Below are 21,649 nucleotides of genomic sequence, written 5' to 3'. Positions count from 1 at the left end.
ATAGATCATAAGTTATGTGGACAACCAGGTCTAAAAAAAAAACCTAACATATCCAAATCCATTGTAGTATATTAAACAGAACAAAGAATATTTTGAGTGTAAAAATTTTGTGTGCTCATAGCTCCAAACATCACATATTGTGTAGATGTGTGGATTCCTAGGCACACATATTTTGATGGTCCGTTTGATGAATTTAAGTTACATTGCATCTACATTCCAACTAATTCTCATTAGATTATAAGTAGACTGTTGGGTTGGGGTTAAGGTTAGTGTAAGTTGACATGTACTTGCAAAGTTACTTATAGTCAGTTAAATTAAGATAAATTAAGATTAAATATAACAGATATTAAGCAGACAGTCTACTAATACTCAAACAAGTCATCAATATAAAGTGTTACCCTTATATATACTAAAGGCACTTTTTCAAGATTTAAGATAAGTCTTTTGTGTTTCCAGAATGTGCCTGTAAATGTGTCAGCTCAAAACACCCATCAGATTATTTATTATACCTTTCAGAATATTGGAATTTTCTGATCTGAAAACAACGTACCTGTTTTTGTGGCCTGTGCCTTTAATGCAAATAAGCTAGTTCTCCCTGCCCACCATTCCTTTGTGCCTGTCAGAGTGTCTCAGTCTCCGGCTGCATCAGATAAACAGCACAGTGACAGACATGAACGATTGTGTGAATTACTAATAAGAACTTTTCCAATGATTATTTGATGTATTTGTTGTGGAGTTGCAACAATGAGTCACACACAATGTCATTACAAAGTTCACGCATGCACACACACACACACACACACAGCATACACACACACACAGCATGCACGTTTAACTTTGCACTGTTTTTGCACACCAAATGTGACAGGATACACGTTAATATCCAATGCTGTAGGGATATCGTTTATGTTAATGTAGAAAATAAACCTGATATAACGTCTACAAACTGGGATTTAAGCGTCTTCTGAAAACAGGAGGGATTTGGATTCTATTTTAACATCAGGAAATAAAAAAAGAGACTTATTGTGTTTCTATGACTCCGATATGACTGTGGACACATTATACTACACACAGTCCAGTCCAAACATCTTACAAAAGATGATTTTCATCATGGGTGCCCTTTAAATGATTATTTTACCAAAAAAAAGCTGTAAAGATTGTTAAACAGATTGATTATTGTGATCAAACAAACAGTTTATTAAATTACATGCTTCATGTATGTATGTATGTATGTGTATATATATATATATATATATATATATATATATATATATATATATATATATATATATATATATATATATATATATATATATATATATATATATATATATATATATATATATATTGTATAAAGTTTATTATAGCTCTTTTAAGCTCATAAATAAGACTATGTATAAGTTTATGAAGTCAGAACAATTAAGAGAAATGCTTGTTTTAAAAAATGTGGGCAATAACTGATAAAAAGGGTGACATGGTGGCTCAGTGGTTAGCACTATCACCTCACAGCAAGAATGTCGCTGGTTTGAGTCCCAGCTGGGTCAGTTATCATTTCTGTGTAAAGTTTGCATGTTCTCCCCATGTTCACATGGGTTTCCTCCAGGTGCTCCGGTTTTCCTCACAGTCCAAAGACATGTATATATAGGTATAGGTGAATTGAATAAACTAAATTGTCCGTAGTGTATGTGTGTGGAAGAGTGTGTATGGGTGTTTCCCAGTACTGGGTTGCAGCCTGGAAGGGCATCGGCTGTGTAAAACATATGCTAGATAAGTTGGCGGTTCATTCCGCTGTGGTGACCCCTGATGAATAAAGGAACTAAGCTCAGGGAAAATTTATGAATAAATGAATGAATGAATGAATGATATAAAAGGTTTATATCTTTTAAAGGGGTATACATATGGAATAAAGTTGATGAGGAATTAAAATCATGTCATTCACTTTTAATTTTAAAAACTGCACACTAAAAAAGACAATAAATAATTATATCAGTACTTTATTTATGTTATATTAAAACTATTGCAGTTATATCTCCAACGTGTATTTTTGTAATTATCTGGAATAAAGTGCATTTTAGAAAATATCTTATAACTGTTGTTCATATTTTTATAAATCTATTAAAGATAACTCTTGTCAGATAATTAAATATAAATGGCATAATAAACAAAGCCTTAGGCCTACACCTTTTTTTCTTCCAGCAATTATGTTTAATTTTTATTTGACGTTAAGTGTTAGTGCTAGACAGATTCAAAGACATCTGCTGAGAGTTTGTGTTTCTTAAGCATGTGTTTGTGCTGACAAGCCCATGTTGACCGCAAGATCACACTGCCACGCGCTTCAAACATGGGTGTGTAAAAAAGCTGTTCTCTCTTATGGAAAGTTTGAGTGCTAGTTCTATAAACTACTAAACCAGACACTTTCGGTTGGCTCTTGTCTTGTCTCTATAACTCTAGAAGTGTGAATGAACCTCATAATGCATAACCAAATCCCACTGGACTAAAAACACTTCTTGGCTCTCACATAAAATTGCTTTCAAATGGCCTTCATTAGATAGCAATAGCATATTAAAGAGGAACAAAATGCACAATTTATTTTATTACCCTTCTAGGAAAAGCATCACTCACAGACGGATGGGAAATGTGCACTCAAAGGAAATGCATTACTGTAAATCTTGAATGACTTCAAACTGAAAGGCTAGAGAAATCATTTTATGGGGGGATATTGTATTATACAACACCCCTGACATTTGGCTGATGGTGCTGGAAGTGGGATTCACATTTGTTAGCATGACAATTTTAACACCCATTTGTGAATGCTACATTTTTGCATTTAGAGACTGTGTTGTCTGATAAAGGAACAGTCAATTTTAATTAAAAAAGAGGCTCATTTAACATCTATAAACAGTTGAGTTTTACCATTTTTTAATCCATTTAGCCGATCTCCGGGCCACGTTTATCTTAGCTTAGCATAGATCACTGTATTGGATTACACCTTTAGCATTTTTCTCCAAAGATGACAATGATATTATGCAGCGCCTGAAAATCTGTTGAAGATACCTAGCTGGAGACTATTTTAAGGTGCTTGCTGCAGCCGTGGAATGGCATGAAAGTCTCTTGATTATTACGCCGATGTCCTGACATTTAATCCATCAGATTATGCTACCAGCACTGTATTTGAATGGTTATGAGGTTGAGGTTGGGGATTAGGTTGGTTAGGGTGATATTACAGCTTCAAATCTAACTACTTCACATTAAAATTTACACTGGTAGCAAAATTTTATGGGTAGCATATGGAGTCATCAAAATGTGCTACCTACTTTTTGAATGGGAGGTAGGACAATCTGACAAGGTAGGGCAAATCTACAGAACGAGAATGAGAGAATAGTTTTAAATTCCTTACCCATATCCAGGGCCGATTTTAACCAGTGAACGAGGTAAGCGGCCTCCTAAGCAGCTGCTTCAGCCCCAGGAAATCTGGGGGCCCCCAATAAATATCTAGAAGTATAAATTATACTTATAAATTATATATATATATATATATATATATATATATATATATATATATATATATATATATATATATATATATATATATATATATATATATATATATATATATATATAGATATATATCATCGTTTTCTACCATATTTTGTATGGTGAGAGTTAGACAAATACAATTGTAATGTAATCAAAAATTATTTAGTACAATAAGATATAATATTATTATAATAATGTAATTTTGTGTAATAATAATAAAATTACAAAATAAAATATATATCATGGAGCTGTCCAGCTGTGAAATTTATTTTGAAAATTATATTTATTATTTTTAGTTGTAAATTTTTGTTATTTTTAGTTCATTTTAAGAATACTAATCATTTAAAATGTAGATATTGCATTCATTTAAAATGTGGAAAAGAAGATTGAGAGATGTAAAAAAATAAATAAATAAATAAACAGCATTATAAATAAAAATTTAATAAAAGTAGAAATGGTGCATTTCAGGACTTGGGCCCCATGACTGCAATTGCTTAGGGCCCCAAAATCACTATGCCCATATCGACCTAGTCCTAACTTTCTTTTTCCTGTGGTCTGAATACATAATGTAACTGATCTAATCTAATTTAAAAACTTATGCTAAGCTAAGGTGACACAGTGGCTCAGTGTTTAGCACTGTCGCCTCACAGCAAGAAGGTTGCTGGTTCGAGTCCCGGCTGGGTCAGTTGGCATTTCTGTGTGGAGTTTGCATGTTCTCCCCGTGTTCGCGTGGGTTTCCTCAGGGTGCTCTGGTTTCCCCCAAAGCCCAAAGACACGCGCTACAGTATATGTGAATTGAATAAACTAAATTGGCCATAGTGTATGCGTGTGAATGAGTGTGTATGGATGTTTCCAAGTACTGGGTTGCAGCTGAAAGGGCATCTGCACTCTCCGAAATAAAGGTACACGAGCTAAAAGGTCCATATTAATACCTCAAGGGTACATATTAATGTTCCTCTTAAACTGTTTAGATACTAATATATACTTTTGAGGTACCAATATGGACCCTTTAAGTACAAACATGTACCTTTAGAAAAGGTATACCACCCCAGTGACAGCTCGTGTACCTTTATTTCTGAGAGTGTGCTGTGTTAAACATATGCTGGATAAGTTGGTGGTTTATTCTACTGTGGCGACCCCAATGAATAAAGGGAATAAGCCGAAGGAAAATGAATGAATGAATGTTAAGCTAAGCAAAAAGTGCACCCGCCAGACCTGGAGGTCAGCTGAATAGATTAAAAAATGATCTCAACTGTTTAACTCTAATATTGATAATACATTTTATTTAAAGAGTGCTTCCTGAAAATCGAGGTCACTGAATTCAAGAAATATATACAATTTAAAAAACAAACATTATAAAATAGACAAACTCATCAAATACAAAGACCAACAATACAAAATGGAGCACTGCAGTTATAAAGAGTATGTTATTTTGAACAGATGTGTTTTAAGTCTGGATTTGAACAGAAGGAGAGACTCAATGTTACAGATATGAGATTCAGTTCAGTTCAAGCTCTGCTCTCTTGTGTTGAGAAGAGCAGAGGGGATAGTGATGTGGCTGGAGGAAGAGGATCAGCAGAAATGAGTGGTGATGTGGAGGAGATCAGATAGAAAAGAAGGAGCGAGGTTATCGATGGCCTTGAATGCATGGAGGAGGATTTTGAATTCAACTCTGGATCTGATTGGAAGCCAGATCTTGTAAGAAGAGGGAAATATGATGAAATGAGGGAGTTTTGGTGATGATGCAACCAGCTGAATTGTGGACCAGTTGAAGCTTATGGAGCAATTTTTGAGAAAGGCCATAGAGAAGAGAATTGCAATAATCAATGTGTGAAGTGACAAGGCTATGTATAATGAGAGAGGTGGAGTGGGTTTGAGAGAGGGACAGAGACGATTAATGTTACGAAGGAGAAAATATATTTTTAATGTATTTTAATGTGAGAGTGAAAGGAAAGTAAGCTATTGAGAATGACACCAAGCATAGAAACTCTGGAAGAATTTAAAAAAAGAAAGTGAAGCGTTCCTTTAATAAAAGTGATGTGTGAAAGCAAGAGCATCAAGGGCCACATTTATACCATGGGTCTTGGTCTTTTGACTACAGCCTTTTTTCTTTTTTTATGTTCTGCCTTGCATTGGTCCTCATGAGTTTTAAATGCCTATGCTAACATTATTACTTCACAGTATGGTTAGGTTAAAAGTTGGATATTTGCTGCCTAAAATTTGACTGATCTGCTATTTATTTTTGTTATTTAAGTGAAATGAAGTGGTTCTGCAAGATGTGAATTCAAATTAATTTACAAAAGAGAGAGAGAGAGAGAGAGAGAAAGAGAGATTTTTATTTAATACAACTTTATTTAATACAAAATCTTAAACCACAATGTATATTTTATTGATTTAAACAAACAAACAAAAATTAAAGATATATCCAAATCACACAATGTTTTTAATCAAAAAACAATACATTTTCAACCCAACACAAGATTTTTTTTTTTACTGAAGAGAGGTGTAATTTACCTGCATGTGCAGTGTTATTTTCTATTTGCTAATGTGTTGTGTTCGTATTGTGTTGCTTAGATAGATAAATGGATGGATGGATAATTAATTAACAATAATTCCTTACATTTATATAGCGCTTTTCTAGACACTCAAAGCTGACACTAAAAAAAAATTTCCTTAATTTCTGTTTAATGGAGAGAAGATTTCTTCAACACATTTCTAAGCATAATAGTTTTAATAACTCATTTCTAATAACTGATTTATTTAATCTTTGCCATGATGACAGTACATAATATTTTACTAGATATTTTTCAAGACACTTCTATACAGCTTAAAGTAACATTTAAAGGCTTAACTGGGTTAATTAGGTTAGCTAGACAGGTTAGGGTAATTAGGCAAGTTATTGTATAATGATGGTTTGTTCTGTAGACAATCCAAAACAAATATTCATAATATTGCTAATAATATTGACCTTAAAATGGTTTTTAAAAAATTAAAAACTGCTTTTATTTCAGCCAAAATAAAACAAATAAGACTTTCTCCAGAAGAAAAAATATTATCAGACATACTGTGAAAATTTTCTTGCTCTGTTAAACATCATTTGGGAATTTTTTATTTTTTTTTAATTCAAAGGGGGGGGGGGTGGGGGGGGGACTAATAATTCTGACTTCAACTGTAGGTAGATTTATAGATAGAGATAATGGATGGATAGATGGATGGATGGATGGATGGAACAACAGATTGGCAGCTTTTTCCAGATTCCCTTGAGCCATATGGAAATATATATCCATGTACTTTGTAATCCAGCACACATTTGAATGAGGATTAAAATTTCATTTGTTCCTTATTGAAATGAAAAGCTTTTGTTCATTAGATCCATGACAACAGCAAATAACTCAAAAGACATTATAACCTGACACCTCTATCAAGCTTTCTCACGAATGTGTTGCAAAAAAACACCGTCAGAGTTCCCAATGTAGGGTGTGAATTGACAAGTACCATTATTTACTGCGTCCCAAGAGTGTCATCTGGACTTTGATTACCTCATACAAGTTAATTCAGGCACCCGAGGCGTGTTGGCACAGAAGAACTTCACAGAGGAGCCACTAAACCTGATGTAACGTGTTTAGTCATGGATTTAAACTACGGTGACTCTTCAGTCGGATTAGACATAATGAAAGATGTCCATGCTGTACTCTGCTTTTCAAAGGATTTAGTCGATGACGACAGCGTCTCAATAACTGCTGATCTATGGATGTCTGTTTACTTGAGTGTATGAGTTTGCACTGTGGAGTCTCAATAAAAGACTCACAGCTGAGATATGTGGGTTACTAACATCCTTTGAAATGCCTGACATTTCTCAAAGAAACCTTTTTGTATCCAATGCTTAAGAGGAAATGCAAGTTAGTTTTATAGCTTAGAAAGGCAAGCAGCACACCAGTGGTGTCAGAGATTGTTTTTGGCCTCTTTCTTGATCAGTAACAACTTGCATTTGGCAGAATCGCAAAGACATTTCCAGTAAAAGCTCAGGGATGATGCATTTATCTAGGATTGGTGTCTGGAAGAATGCAATGAACAGTGCAGAAGAAGCTTTGTAAATAAAAGACCATTGATTGGGTTGTTTGGGTTTGAATGTTATTTTGTTAGCATAACAGCGGTCCTGCTGTTTTTCCTCGCAATCTGCTAATGTTCTGTACTGTCAAGCAATGTATTCCCAAGAGGCTTGAAAGGAAAATGAAGAAAGATGTCTTGATCAGAGGAGAAAATCTGTTTTCCACATGGAGTACTAATGGAATATTCAAGTATTGCAAAAAAAAATAAATAATAGGAAAGCTACAAGATTGTGCTGGAAAAACAACAAAGCTCATTTTAATCTTGGTGTTTAGAGCAATAAAACAGAGCTTACTGTAAAAAAAGCAGGGTTTCACACAATTCCTTCATGTTGTCCCAATACAAATCAATAAAGTTAGCTTAATTGTTGTTTTTACGAATTGATTGGATACATTTAAGTTATCCCCTCAACAAAACCCCAAGAACTGTGTTGATTCAGCCCATTATAAGTATAAGTGTGAATAAGCAGCCAAAATATTTTTTGAGTGCTGTTCGGTAGGGCTGTGCAACTAAACGAACTCGAATCGCAACGAAATTGAAACGTTGCGTCTAGCTAATCGCTAGAGGCGGTGATATGAAATGTATATGTATTATATAATTTCCCCCACCCAGAGCAAAGACATGACTGCATTCTGTGTGTGAGACAGTCTTACTAACCAATTGAGTGAGCACACTTTCGTTCTGCCCAATCAGAATTGTGCAACTGAACTATGAGGAATGCCCACAATAAAAAAAAACAACAACAAACAAGAAAGCCCTACTGTTCGTTAAAAGACACAACATTTAATAGCATGTTGGACATATTTTACCATCGTAATCAAACTGTGTGTTATAATCTAATTTACTTAAAAGATTTTTGTCCCTAAGCACCTTCCATTACAACAGGCATAAAAATGAAGTATTCCATACAGTATTTGAAGAGCATTTTTAGGTCATTTAATTTGTTAAATCATGTGTTAAATTCATCATAAAATCAAAACTGACACTATATTTAACAAGGTATCTGCGGGGCCTTAAAAAGTCTTAAAATGTCTTAAATCTCAAAAACTAAATTTTAAGTTTAAAAAACTAAATTCTTAAGTCCATGTAGTGTCAGAGGTCTTAATTCTTTTTTTTAACAGTCTTAAATTTCCTTTGTTCATGTATAGCTACCCAATCTGGCCATTGATATCCATGCAGTCGCCAACAATCCATCTCAATAAAACTTTTAACTTTTTATTTAAAAAGAGCCTTTAATTACTTTCCTTACAGTAACATTTGCTTAAAGGTTCTCCATTTATTTACAGCTGATGATACTGTCCTGACCTATATTTTTTATTATTAAATTATTAATATTGTAGACTAAAGTAAATGACAGATATGTTTTGTTTTATTTATGATAAGGGCTATAAGGTTTGTGAATGGATATATTTGAAAATTAACTTAAAACATTCGGACAAAATTATTATTATTGTATTATTAAATGTTTTAAATTTAAATCATTTTTGATAGGGCAAGTAAAAATCTTTCTAACTAGGATATTTGAAAAAAAAAAATCCTTAGCATTCTAAAATTTCATTCACAATGGTCTTAAAATGTCTTAAAAAGTCTTAGATTTAACTTGGTGAAACCTGCAGAAACCCTGGTTTAATTAATTAGCATATATTGGTATTCCTTTGGGGGAAATTAAAATAATCAAATGAATCCATAAGGGAAAAAAATATCAGAACTGCAAGAACCAAAGAATTTAAATGAAATCCTTCTGAAAATAAAAATTCTGAATTAAAAGGTCACACTTACCTTTATAAAAACTAATTCTATTTAGTGCTTGAAAGGACTTCTATAATGGTTTTTTTTGTGAAACTAAATTTGTCTGCACACTTATTTTAATCATAAACCGAAGTATTAAAAAAAAACATAATTCCTGAGAAAACGAATGGCTCGAAAAGCCTCGTCTAGGTTTAAGAACTCCAAAACTGAACAACTCTAAAATCAGCTGTACATTATAAGGTGCATTATCTCTATGTAAAGCTGTTTTCCTCAGACAGTATCCCAGTCTGTGCACTGTGACATATAACATATGGCCTCTTTACATAAACAGACCAATGAGGGCTTGACATTTTTATCATACGTACTGTATTGTATCCTGTGTTCCTAAATAATGTAAGACTGAAATAATGGCTGCTGAACGTTTGATTTCCTATCAAAGGAATAGGATATCATTTTAAAATTTCTTTAATCTAAATAGCTAATCTAAACACAAACACATGTTCATATGCAGATAAACAGAATGTGGATGAATGAAACAAAAATGCAGGACAATTATTGCTGGCACTTAAAGAAATTACCTAATCATTTATTATGCCTCATGAGGTTTAAATCCTTTATGAATTTATTTCGTCTGGTGAACACAAAAGAAGATATTTTGAAAAATACTGGTTCCTGGCACCTACCGACTTCCATAAAAAATACTATGGAGGTCAATGGATGCCAGTTACACGCATTTTTCAAAATATCTTCTTTTGAAGAAAGAAACTCAAATAGGTTGACCATTGAAGGCTGATTAAATAATTCATTCATTCATTCATTCATTTTTCTTTGGCTTAGTCCCTTATTTATCAGGGGTCACCACAGCGGAATGAACCGCCGGTGATTAAATAATGAAAATATTAAATCCATTTTTGGGTAAACTATCTCTTAAATGGCAACATTTTTCAAGATATTTTTCGACGTCCATGCCCAAGCAAGTTTCGGCAATGAGTCTAGTGAACGTGCAATATCCCTCCCAGACATTAGATGGTGCTGAAAGTTGTATTAACATAACCTTCTCTCCCCCTTAAAGCGACTTTTCTTCACTTCTGGTCACATGAAATGCCTTTCACTCACATTAGTGCCCTTTGTTTAATAATGTGTCATTAAATGTTGTCAATAATCATGTGTGATAATCTTACTGGAATTCACAAGCCTTTAGGCTGCATCTGAAATCTTCTCTTCTATGTATTAGCCAAATAAATTGGATGTGACAAAAGTATTATGGCTGAACTCACAGCATTCATAAAAGAGCCCAAAAAAATCACCTATTGCTTGTGATAAGATTCTTAAGTGTTCATAAGATGGACACATCACGTTTACAATTATTCATTTGACAGATGCTTTTGTCCAAAGTGACTTAAATTGAGGAGACATTCAGCAAACCAACACGAAGAGGTAGTACACATAGGAAGTGTTAATTATACAAAGGAACTGCAAGTGCTCAAAGAATTCGGTGCTACAGTAAGGGAGATGGGTTTTTTTTTTTTTGAGAGAGAGAAGAGTGTTTCTGCAGGTGGTTTGTCAAGCCCACTCACCTCACTTTACTATTCCACAGAAGAGGATTTGTAAACGGCATGTGATGCAACATTGTAAAAGTACCACATCAAAACTTCATTCCTATGACACACATTCACTCTATTAGAACATATTTTTTACATAGAGAGATCAGGCTGTTTCTGAAGGTCTTAGTCGCTACACAAATGAGCACTGTGTCCAGGAAACGCTAACTGCAGATCATCAAGCGGTCTTTCAATACAGCAATTGAAACCAAGAAAATAGAACCAAAACTAACATTTAAATAGACCACTTTTTAAATAGATCACTTTTCACCCAGAGTCACCTCAAGACAATTAAAGGGACAGAATGAACTGAGTAAAACTATTTAGGTGGAACATGTTGTGAAGCGTACAACAGAGCAATCTGTCCTGGATAGCAGCATTAAAGGGATAATATTCTTCCTTCATTTAAATCACCCTCATGTTGTTCCACACCCACACTACCGTCTTTCTTCTACAGAACGCATAACTTTATCCACAAATCTGACACCTTCTCTTCATCCGCTGCAATCATGCTATGTTCCAGAACGAATAAAAATATTTTTTGCTCATTCAAACTACTTATTTATAAAGAAGCTGAAACAACACAATTCTTGAGATTTCATTAGGACAACTTAAATTTTTTTAAGTTCAATCCACATAAATTTGTTAAAAGTCTTAAGTTAATTTAATCAATTTGTGTGAACAAATGAATTGTGGACAACATTAATGAATTGTGTGGAACCCTGCATTTTTTACAGTGCAACATTCACTTCTATGGAATGCAAAAGATGAATTTTTTTTTCTTTTCTTTTTTTGCGGAGAATCCTGGGAATCTATTTTGCACTAGGGAATGGGTATGTCAAGCTATAAAAATGACATAAAACTGTCATAAACTGGTCCAGATAACTCATCTGCTGTATTCCTGGTCCACTGAGAAGCAAACTAGAATCTAAATCAAATTTTGAAAAAAAAAAATGCTTTAAGCAAACAACAGTTTAACATCTGTTACTGAGTTACATCTGTATATTATATTTGATGATGGCACATTGCACAGACAAACATGCCAAGTTTTAAGTCAGTCAGACAAATGGTTGTGAATGCAGACTATCAAAATTCTTTAAATAAAATGCACAATTTTGTTGTATTAACACGTAGTTTGACCATGCAAAGCTGTTTTATTTTTAACTTTCTCTGACAAACAAAAGTAATGATAAAAATGGCCTTGACTCCCTATGAGATGTTTAATCGAGGTTAAGACTTGGCTGTTGTCAATTTTTTTTTTTTTTAATGAAGAAAAAACTGAGCTGGTCTGGTTTGGCGATCCTAACCCTCTGCATTTATTAGGTTTTGGTGAGCTATCAACTTATCAAAAACCTGTTGTTAGAAACCTAGACTTTCATTTCGATAGTGATCTGAAATTTAACAAACAGGTAATATCAGTTGTTAAATCCATTTTTTTCCATTTACCACTTGTGGCAAAAGTGAAGTCATTCCTCTCTTTTAATGACCTTGAGAAGGTGATCCATGCTTTTATTTTGGGAAGACTTGACTATTGCAATTCTCTATATGTGGGTATTAGTCCTGCCCTGAATAGATTGCAGTTAGTACAAAATGCGGCTGCGAGACTTCTGACAGCGACTCGCAAGTATGAGCACATATCCCAAGTTCTTTCCTCTCTGGGCTGGCTGCCTGTTAGATCACGGATTGAGTTTAAACTATTAATTTTTGTTTTTAAATCCTTAAATGATCTGGCACCACCTTACTTATCAGACCTCCTACATGTATATAATCCTGGTAGGTCATGAAGGCCTTCTGGTCAGTTTATTCTTTCGGTTACAAGGTCCAGGTGTAAGTGAAGTTGGGATCTGGCTTTTGCTGTTATCGCCCTAAAAGTGAGGAACGGGCTTCCACCCCACATCAGACATGCTCCAACTCTATCTGTTTTTAAAAAGCGTCTGAAACTCCATCTTTGTTCTTTAGCATTTGAGCCTTTTTAATGTTGACGAGTTGCTTTATGTTTTAATTGTTATGTATGTGATGTAGGTTTTATTTTATTTAGTATTGATTGTGTTCAGCACTTTGGGCAATGTTGTGTTGTAAAAATTTTGCTATATATTTTTTTATAAAAAGGAAGTACAGTGAAGAACAGTAAGGGAATGAGAATCTGCTGCATTGAAAAATTTGCAATCAGATGTAATGTATTTTAAATATGTACAAGATGATCATTTGCTGTATTTTAAAAAGTTTCCAGTATTTTAAAACCTGGAACTGCCTAAAGATGCAATGAATAACTCTTTACACTGATTATCCTTACAAAAATATTCATTCATTTTTTTCTTTGGCTTATTCCCTTATTTATCAGAGGTCACCACATTGGAATGAACCATCAACTATTCTGGCATATGTTTTGCACAGCAGATGTCCTTTCAACCAGACCCAGTACTGGGAAACACCCATACACTCTCTCTTTCACACACTATGGCAATACAATTTTGTTTATCCAGTTCACCTAATGGCATGTCCTTGGGCTTTGGGGGAAACCAGAGGAAACCCATGCGAGCATTGAAAGAACATGCAAACTCTCACTGAAATGCCAGCTATCCCTGCCAGGACTCAAACCAGCGACCTTGCTGTGAGGCAGCCGTGCTAACCACTGAGCCACCGTGCTGTCCCCTATACACACACACAAATAAAACACAAACAAATCCACTTATCCTTTTAAGCAAACACTTTACAAATTTTGATTACTCCTAAATAAAAATCCTCAATTTTAAATAGTTTATGCTTGCTGTAATTAAAAAGATTAGATTACAATCAGACCTTTATTGTTTTCCAAACACTTGGATGCCACTGACTTGCATACCAAAGACAGGAGCTGATCTGTATGCAGCTCACTCAGGCTCTCCAAAGTCTCTTTAGTCTCCAAGCGGGTGCACCGAGGGAATTCCGTTCGATCTTGCCCGTGACGTCACTACAAGCTTGGCTCCACTTGAACAATGGGTGTTTCCCAAAAAACCACACGAACGCGCTTCCCAAGAAAAAGCCAGTTGCGTAGTTAGCGCTACGCACACAGGTGTCATCGACCGTTGCTCAAACAAGCAGCTCACTCGTATTAATAGGCAAGAATTAAACGTGCAGGAGTCGATTATCACTGTTTTGGCTGGTACTTACTTCACAAACCACGCTGACAGTCGCTGACACGCCGAACTTACCGGCAACAGATGCCCGGCGCACGTCCTGATGGGTAGGTGAAAAGCGCAGCAAGGCGCGCTGATTTAAATGCCGGAATGCTGTCTTAAATGGGAACAGCTTTCAACTTTATTGCATGAATGTGTCTTGCTATATTATCTTTGCAAGAACTAGAAGCAAACTATTTATGTTATAGTTCAGATTAGTGGTGCTTTTTGGACAAAAACGGTATTTACCAGGGTCATTATTATGTAACGTTTGAGATTTAATTGAAAGCTGTCCACGTGTCTGCCATATTACAGTTTTGTTTATTTCTATATAATGTTAGTGTCAAAACATTTTACCAGAGGTAGATTTCTAACAGATTATTTTAAATTTCAATATGCATGAATGTTTGGCTATCAAATTTACTTGTCCACGTTATTTATAAGTAATATGAATATTATATAAACAATGGTAGGCTATATAACGTACTGCTTACTGATTTGGATCATTTAAAATACATTTAGCTAATTTCATTTGAATGATTATGTCACAAATTACATTTTGAAACCAATATGAAAACATCTAAATACAATTGTTTGTGTCACGTTAATAGTTTATAACTTTTACATAGACACATATAACTTAGCCTGTTCCATTCTGAAAGGCTGATTTCTGTTGCATAATCCATTTGAACGGATGAATTGTGTAGGAAATCAAAAACCCTTTTCCCTCAGAAAGTGTAAATGTATCTGCTTCACAAAATAAGCATGCAGAAATCATGAGAAGCAACAGAGACTTGTGCTCTATATTTTATTCTTAACAACCCTTTTAGATGTCTAGTAATAAGGACTCATAATATCAGGCGGCAATTATTGCTTGTTGAGCAAAATCATCCTGTGATGAGATGGAGGACATGTATCACCCTTGTCACATGTATCACCCATTTCTAATTGGTTGAAGAGATGGTGTTACATCTCACTCATTACTGCAACATTCCCTGCTTTCCTATAGGTGAATTCAAGATGATTGCAAGCCTTTGTTTACAGCTGAGTAAATGATTTAAATGATAAATCAAAAAATCAAACTTATATAATTTTGTATTTTTAAAAATTATATTACAATAACAAAAACATTTACCAGTCAATCTAAATGCAAAATTCATATATAAAGTTGAAGCATGCAAAATCTTTTTAAAGGGTATACAACATTCGGCCAAAATATTAACTATACCCTAGAAATGTCAAACGATTAATTGTGATTAATAGTATCCAAGATAAAAGGTTGTATTTACATAGCATATGTACTGTGTTTTTATGTGTAATACCTACATATGTGTAAATAGAGATGCATACTGTACACGTAAATAGAAAATAAATATATTTACACACACACACACACACACACACACATACATATATATATATATATATATATATATACTGTATGGGCGACGCAGTGGCGCAGTAGGTAGTGCTGTCACCTCACAGCAAGAAGGTCACTGGTTCCAGCCTCGGCTGGGTCAGTTGGCATTTCTGTGTGGAGTTTTCATGTTCTCGTGGGTTTTCTCTGGGTGCTCCAGTTTCCCCTACAGTCCAAAGACATGCAGTGCAGGAGAATTTGGATAGGCTAAATTGTCCATAGTGTATGAGTGTGAATGAGTGTGTATGGATGTTTCCCAGAGATGGGTTGCAGCTGGAAGGGCATCCGCTGCGTAAAACATGTGCTGGATAAGTTGGCAGTTCATTCCGCTGTGGTGACCCCAGATTAATAAAGGGACTAAGGCCGAAAAGAAAATGAATGAATATATATATATATATATATATATATATATATATATATATATATATATATATATATATAGTTCTAGTTGTAGTTAGAACAACAGTTCTAGTTGGTTCATATATGTATGTTTGTGTGTAAACAAATGTTTTATACTATGTAGTCTTGCATATGTGCATATATTTATACACACAAAATATACATAGTATGCGCTACTATATTTTGTAAAAATTAACTTTTATTTTGGATGCAATTTTGACAGCACTACAACCCATCCATTCCTCCAATTGTCATGTGTGCATAGAAATCCCTGGTTTTGGAGCTAAAAACAAGGAAACACCCAGAACAGATGGCCTGTTCATCAGAGAAAATATGAACTGGATATGTTCTTGCAGTAATTCAATGGACCGGAAAATTCTCATGAGCTGTAAAAAATCCACATCAAACCAAAACACAAATGAAGGGCCTCTTAGAGGTTTTGCTAGTGTACACAGTGTGGCAACATCTGTAATGCCAAGCAGAATACATACTGCCATCACGCTTTCAAAGTCTGTTTGCTTTTCCGTTCACCTGACAGTAGGTATTATCACTTGACAAGTCTTCTTTTAACAGCTCAAAAAGCGCTCAAACAAACATAACACGGTGCTCACAGTATGCTTCACAATTATTATTTAGACATGGTTATATATTTTGAAAAATAAATGCATTGAATATTTGAATGCTGTTGTAGTGTTGTTAATAATGTAAAAGGCTAAATACAGTTGAATAAATATGAAGAGCATGCGTCCATTTTTATTTATTAACATTTCAGTGCATTATGCTGTTGAGTTCGCACAATATTAAGCAGTGAGGCTGTTAAAGTGTCTCTATTATATATATATTTTCATTTTATATTTTATTCATAATACATATTTATTTCATTGAAAGAGTAACTGAATGTAAAAATCGTAAAAATAATTACTCAAAAATCATCTCCAAAACTGTAATTAAAAAAAAAGCTTAAAGTTACTAAACTTTTTTTTTTTTCAAAAACAGTTCCTGCTTTACTTATTGTACAAACCAATATAAGTTTGTTCAAACAAATGCAAAATTGCACCTATGGATGCACTGATATTGAAATTCTGGGCAAGACACATAATCAATAACTTAAAATTTTGAAGCCAATAACCAATATATAGGCCGATTAATACATATATTCATTAGGCCCATAGCCAGAGGGGGTTCAGGTGGTTCAGCCTATATATATATATATATATATATATATATATGGGCGACGCAGTGGCGCATGCTGTACGTAGAGCTGTCGCCTCACAGCAAGGAGGTCACTGGTTCAAACCTCGGCTGGTTCAGTTGGCGTTTCTGTGTGGAGTTTGCATGTTCTCCCTGCGTTCACGTGGGTTTTCTTCAGGTCTGTCTACATATATATAAGACCCACCCCTCACTGACAAAGGTCCAGAATTTGTCCCATATACATTTGCTTATTTGTCCTATATTTTTACTGCTGTGCCATCATAAATAGTAAAAATAACCCATCAAAAAAGGCTTTAAGACCATGCGGAATCCTGGTGTAACTTCAGTTAGTCAGTTTTGACCAATGCAAACAATCATTTTTCATGAGTCCAACATCCAGCTGTGCAAGAAAACATCTGACATAAGGAAAGTCATCTTTCACTACTCTAGTATTTTTAAAAAGAGAAAACATTTGACAAGTAACTTTTATTCTAAACCTTAGACCTTATTCTTGAAAAAACATGACCAATAAAAAGTGTGAAGCACTTTTACAAGAGAGGCTAGAAAAATGTATAAAATTTAGTTATTATTATAATTTTTTTTATTATTCAAATGACCAAATTTTGACTGATCACAGTTAAATGTGCTGGCCAGTTTGTTATTTGCCTAATAAATGACAATAGGATACAATTTTTAATTTAAAACTTTTTTTCCAATGATATATGATGCAATAAATTTCATTCATTTTCTTTCGGGCTTAGTCTCTTTATTAATCAGGGGTCACCACAGTGGATTGAAACGCCAACTTATCCAGCATATGTTTTACGCAGCTGATGCCCTTCCTGCCGCAACCCATCACCGGGAAACCCATACACACATACATACACTATAGACAATTTAGCCTACACAATTCACTTGTACCGCATGTCTTTGGACTGTGGGGGAAACCGGAGCACCCGGAGGAAATCCACGCAAACACAGGGAGAACATGCAAACTCCACACAGAAACGCCAACTGACCTAGCCAAGGCTCGAACCAGCGACCTTCTTACTGTGAGGCGACAGCAGTACCTACTGCGCCACTGCGTTGCGGAAATGTAATAAATTGTATTATAAAAATAAATATTTGTCATTTCTTTATTCTAAATATTTAGGAAATATGATCCGACAAGTTAATTCAGCTAAAAATAGCGCTTAAAATATCATCTAAATGCAGTATTTAAATCTCATAATTAAAAAATTAAGACAATAACTGCAAAAAGGTCCACTTTTAGAGAAAAAAGAACTTCCCCTTTCACCAGGCTGGCTGCGGACCTGTTCATGTGAAATTGTCTGAGCTTGATTACACAATTTAAATGAAAAAAATACAGTTTATAAAAACTATAATAAATAATAATGATATGATTGATAGCCTCACTGCAGAAAAATGTGCTAAGATAGCATAATGAGCACTGTAAATATATGTATTAATTGCCAATCACCTGCATTCTCTTTATTCTCTCATTTCAGAGGTAAAAGTCAAAAACCCATGGCACAGGCCGGCTGTCATCTTTCTGATGGCTGTTGTTGCCTTGGGGATCGTCATCATGGTGTCCATTTCTGTTGTCCAGCACAAGCCTTTAAACCAAAAGTACAAGGTATGACTAAAACTCTGAGAGAAACATAATGAAAGGCATTATATCTGTGCAGATTTGACTGACAAATTGATCTCTGTACACTCGACAGTATGGAATAGTCCTGGACGCCGGCTCCTCTCACACCTCTGTGTTTATCTATAAATGGCCAGCAGAGAAGGAGAACAACACAGGCATGGTACAGCAGCATCACACATGCAACGTTAAAGGTGAGTGATCCCTCATTTACTGGCCACAGGTTAATCAAGTCCATTGAAAAACTGAACCTGAACTCATGTGTTTAAAATCCTGTGTATTGTTTCTTTTGTGGATCAAAAAAGGAGCTATTTAGCAGATTGTCCGAGCTGCTCTTTTCCATATAGTGGCCGCAGCTGTCAAGCATGATTTTTAATGAATATTAAATTAAAGCCACACTCACCTATTGCTAGGCTTCCTACAGCTTATGGGATTTCTGGAATATTATTGATATAATAATATTATCAATCTGTTGCGGACATTGAAGGTCAGGGAATTTTAGTTTTTTTTGTCCAAGTCATGGAATATCAAGGATTTTTGTTTTTCAGTAGAAAATTTCTTCCCATTTATCAAAAAGTTTTTCATTTTTATACCGTGTTTTTCATGTGTTATGGTTAGGCTATTTTATTTTATTCCTTCCCAATTGTTAACCAAATTAAATGTAGTCACCAGGCTATACCTGTTAAAATACTGTCTGTGGCTGTTTTTTTTTTTGACTGCTCAAACCAGTCCTGGATTTTGGGGATAAATGTATAAATATTGCGCCCTAAAATTACTGATTTTGTGGCAACTTTGATCAATATTGATGGCAATATTTCCTGCATTTCTTGTGTTGTTTTGCTGAGAAAATTTACACAAATTTACACTTGTAAAGAAAATTTACAAGTGAGAAAATGACTTTGGAGATTTTTCCTATTTAAAGCTTGACACTTCTGTAGTTACATCATGTACTAAGATAGACGGAAAGTGAAAAGTTGCTATTAGGTCGATATGTCTACAAACTATACTTTTCATTTCAGTCTAATAATCAAGGAACTTTGTTGCCAAACCATGACTGCAGCTGGAGCAATAAACTCTTTTCTAATACTTTTTGTTTGAGCGAAATGCTAACGGTGTAATTCAATGCTGTATGCTAAGATAAGCTAAAAGTGCTGAATGGATTCAGAAATGGTAGATGGTACTCAACAGTTTAACTCTAGGTGACTTGTAAAATGAACCTATTTCCACAAAAAAGTGGAGTGTTCCTTTAAATCTCTTTAACAATAGCTTGGAATCTTTTTAGAAATCAATACAGTGAACATGGCCTTGTTCAATCAGGCTTTGGCTGAATACACATTGCGAGACACTGCAAAAAATGCTTTTCTTACTTAGATTTTTGTCTTGTTTCTAAATATCTAAAAATTCTTATATCAAGAAGCATTTTCTAGGCAAGCAAAACATAATGTCTAGTTTTCTGCAATAATATGCCAATATTAAATGAATTTTTCCATTAAAATAAAGCAAAATAATATCTAAAGAATAATCTTGTTTTTCCCTTTGACATGAGATTTTTTCTTACCCCATTGGCAGATTATTTTGCTTGTTTTAAGAAAAAAACTCACTCATTTTGGCATATTATTTCTTAAATCAAGAAAATATATTTTGCTTGTCTAGAAAATTCTTGATATAAGATTTTTTAAATATTTGGACTAAAAACAAAACAAAAAATCTAAGTAAGAAAATCATCTTTTACAGTGTAATGTCACATGACACATCTAAAGTGGGTCACTTAAGGAACAAGGCAGTGCAATGCTGTGTTTATGACAATTATATCTCACATTAAAGGGTACTTTCGATATGCAAATATAATGTTATTTAATATAAAACAATGCAGATGGTGCGGAAGGAATTTGAACATATGTTGAACGTGTCACGTCTGTTCAAAATATGCAGCAATTCCTTAAAATTTTGCTCCATTTGCTTGATTTTTGCAATAAATTTAGAAATCACAGAATTTTGGAGGGACTGCTCAACACAACAGCTGCCTGTTTTTCTTTTCATAAAGGAAATTCAGCTTTTTGTGAATGTCAGGAAAAATTAGGGCTTCATACGTTTGACAGAGTGGGAATCTTGTATTGCATAATCACCACTGACCAATGATTTTGCAAAGTTACTTTCAAAATGATACAGACTTATCTGAAACGGTTCACTTTTTTTCAAGTTGCTTTGAACTTCTAAAACAAACTTTAACCTAACTGTATTTTGGCTTGATTTTGTGACGACATCACAAAAGTTTGTCTGATTACTTTAAAAGTGCATTGTGGCTTTACAATAGGCACAATAATCAATGTGATGTATGTCTGATGTTAAATGGCTTCTCAAACAATAGAAAAATGTAGGACAGAACTTGATGATGTTTGTCATGAATTGATTGGATCAATGGATGATTGTGGTTGCTCTTGATGATCTGAATAGAGTGAAAGATTGTCTCGCCCTCAAACCAGTAAATACATCATCTGACAAGAGACTATTTTGATTAACTATTGCAAGGGCACATTCATTTAAATATTCAATTAGAGCGTTTCTTTCACAAAATGATGATCGGTCAGAATAGCAAATCCCACATAGCAAAATAACTCTGGCCCAGCTCTGGTCCACACAGTCAGCTTTTGCTTGGCCCACATGCCGCAGTGAATTACAGTACATGACTGGACCAAGTCTGGCTTCCAGACAAGGGCCAAACACGGACCATATTTGGGCCAAGTCTCAGCCAAGTTAATAACCCATAACTGTGCCTGAAGTGGTCCTGATAAGTTGGTGTGTCACAACTGCAATGAATCATTGCGCTTCAGGCATGCTATTGGTG

At 34.4% G+C, this 21,649-nt stretch overlaps 1 protein-coding gene across 2 annotated transcripts in view; it reads left to right on the top strand.

Moving 5' to 3' along the window:
* entpd1 (ectonucleoside triphosphate diphosphohydrolase 1) overlaps window positions 1-21,649 on the top strand; it is a 40,885-nt gene that overhangs the window by 10,161 nt on the left and 9,075 nt on the right. The window contains exons 1-3 of one of the 2 annotated variants that reach the window (XM_056469517.1): window positions 14,080-14,217; window positions 18,665-18,792; window positions 18,881-18,998. In XM_056469517.1, coding sequence (XP_056325492.1) covers window positions 14,214-14,217; window positions 18,665-18,792; window positions 18,881-18,998 — 250 coding nt within the window. In that variant the 5' untranslated portion in view covers window positions 14,080-14,213. Of the gene's footprint in view, window positions 1-14,079; window positions 14,218-18,664; window positions 18,793-18,880; window positions 18,999-21,649 lie in introns of those variants that run through there. The other variant, XM_056469516.1, reaches the window with a different exon arrangement.

The sequence above is a fragment of the Danio aesculapii genome, chromosome 12 (assembly GCF_903798145.1).
Source record: "Danio aesculapii chromosome 12, fDanAes4.1, whole genome shotgun sequence".
Taxonomy (NCBI): domain Eukaryota; kingdom Metazoa; phylum Chordata; class Actinopteri; order Cypriniformes; family Danionidae; genus Danio; species Danio aesculapii.
This window is presented reverse-complemented; position numbering and strand designations above follow the sequence as displayed.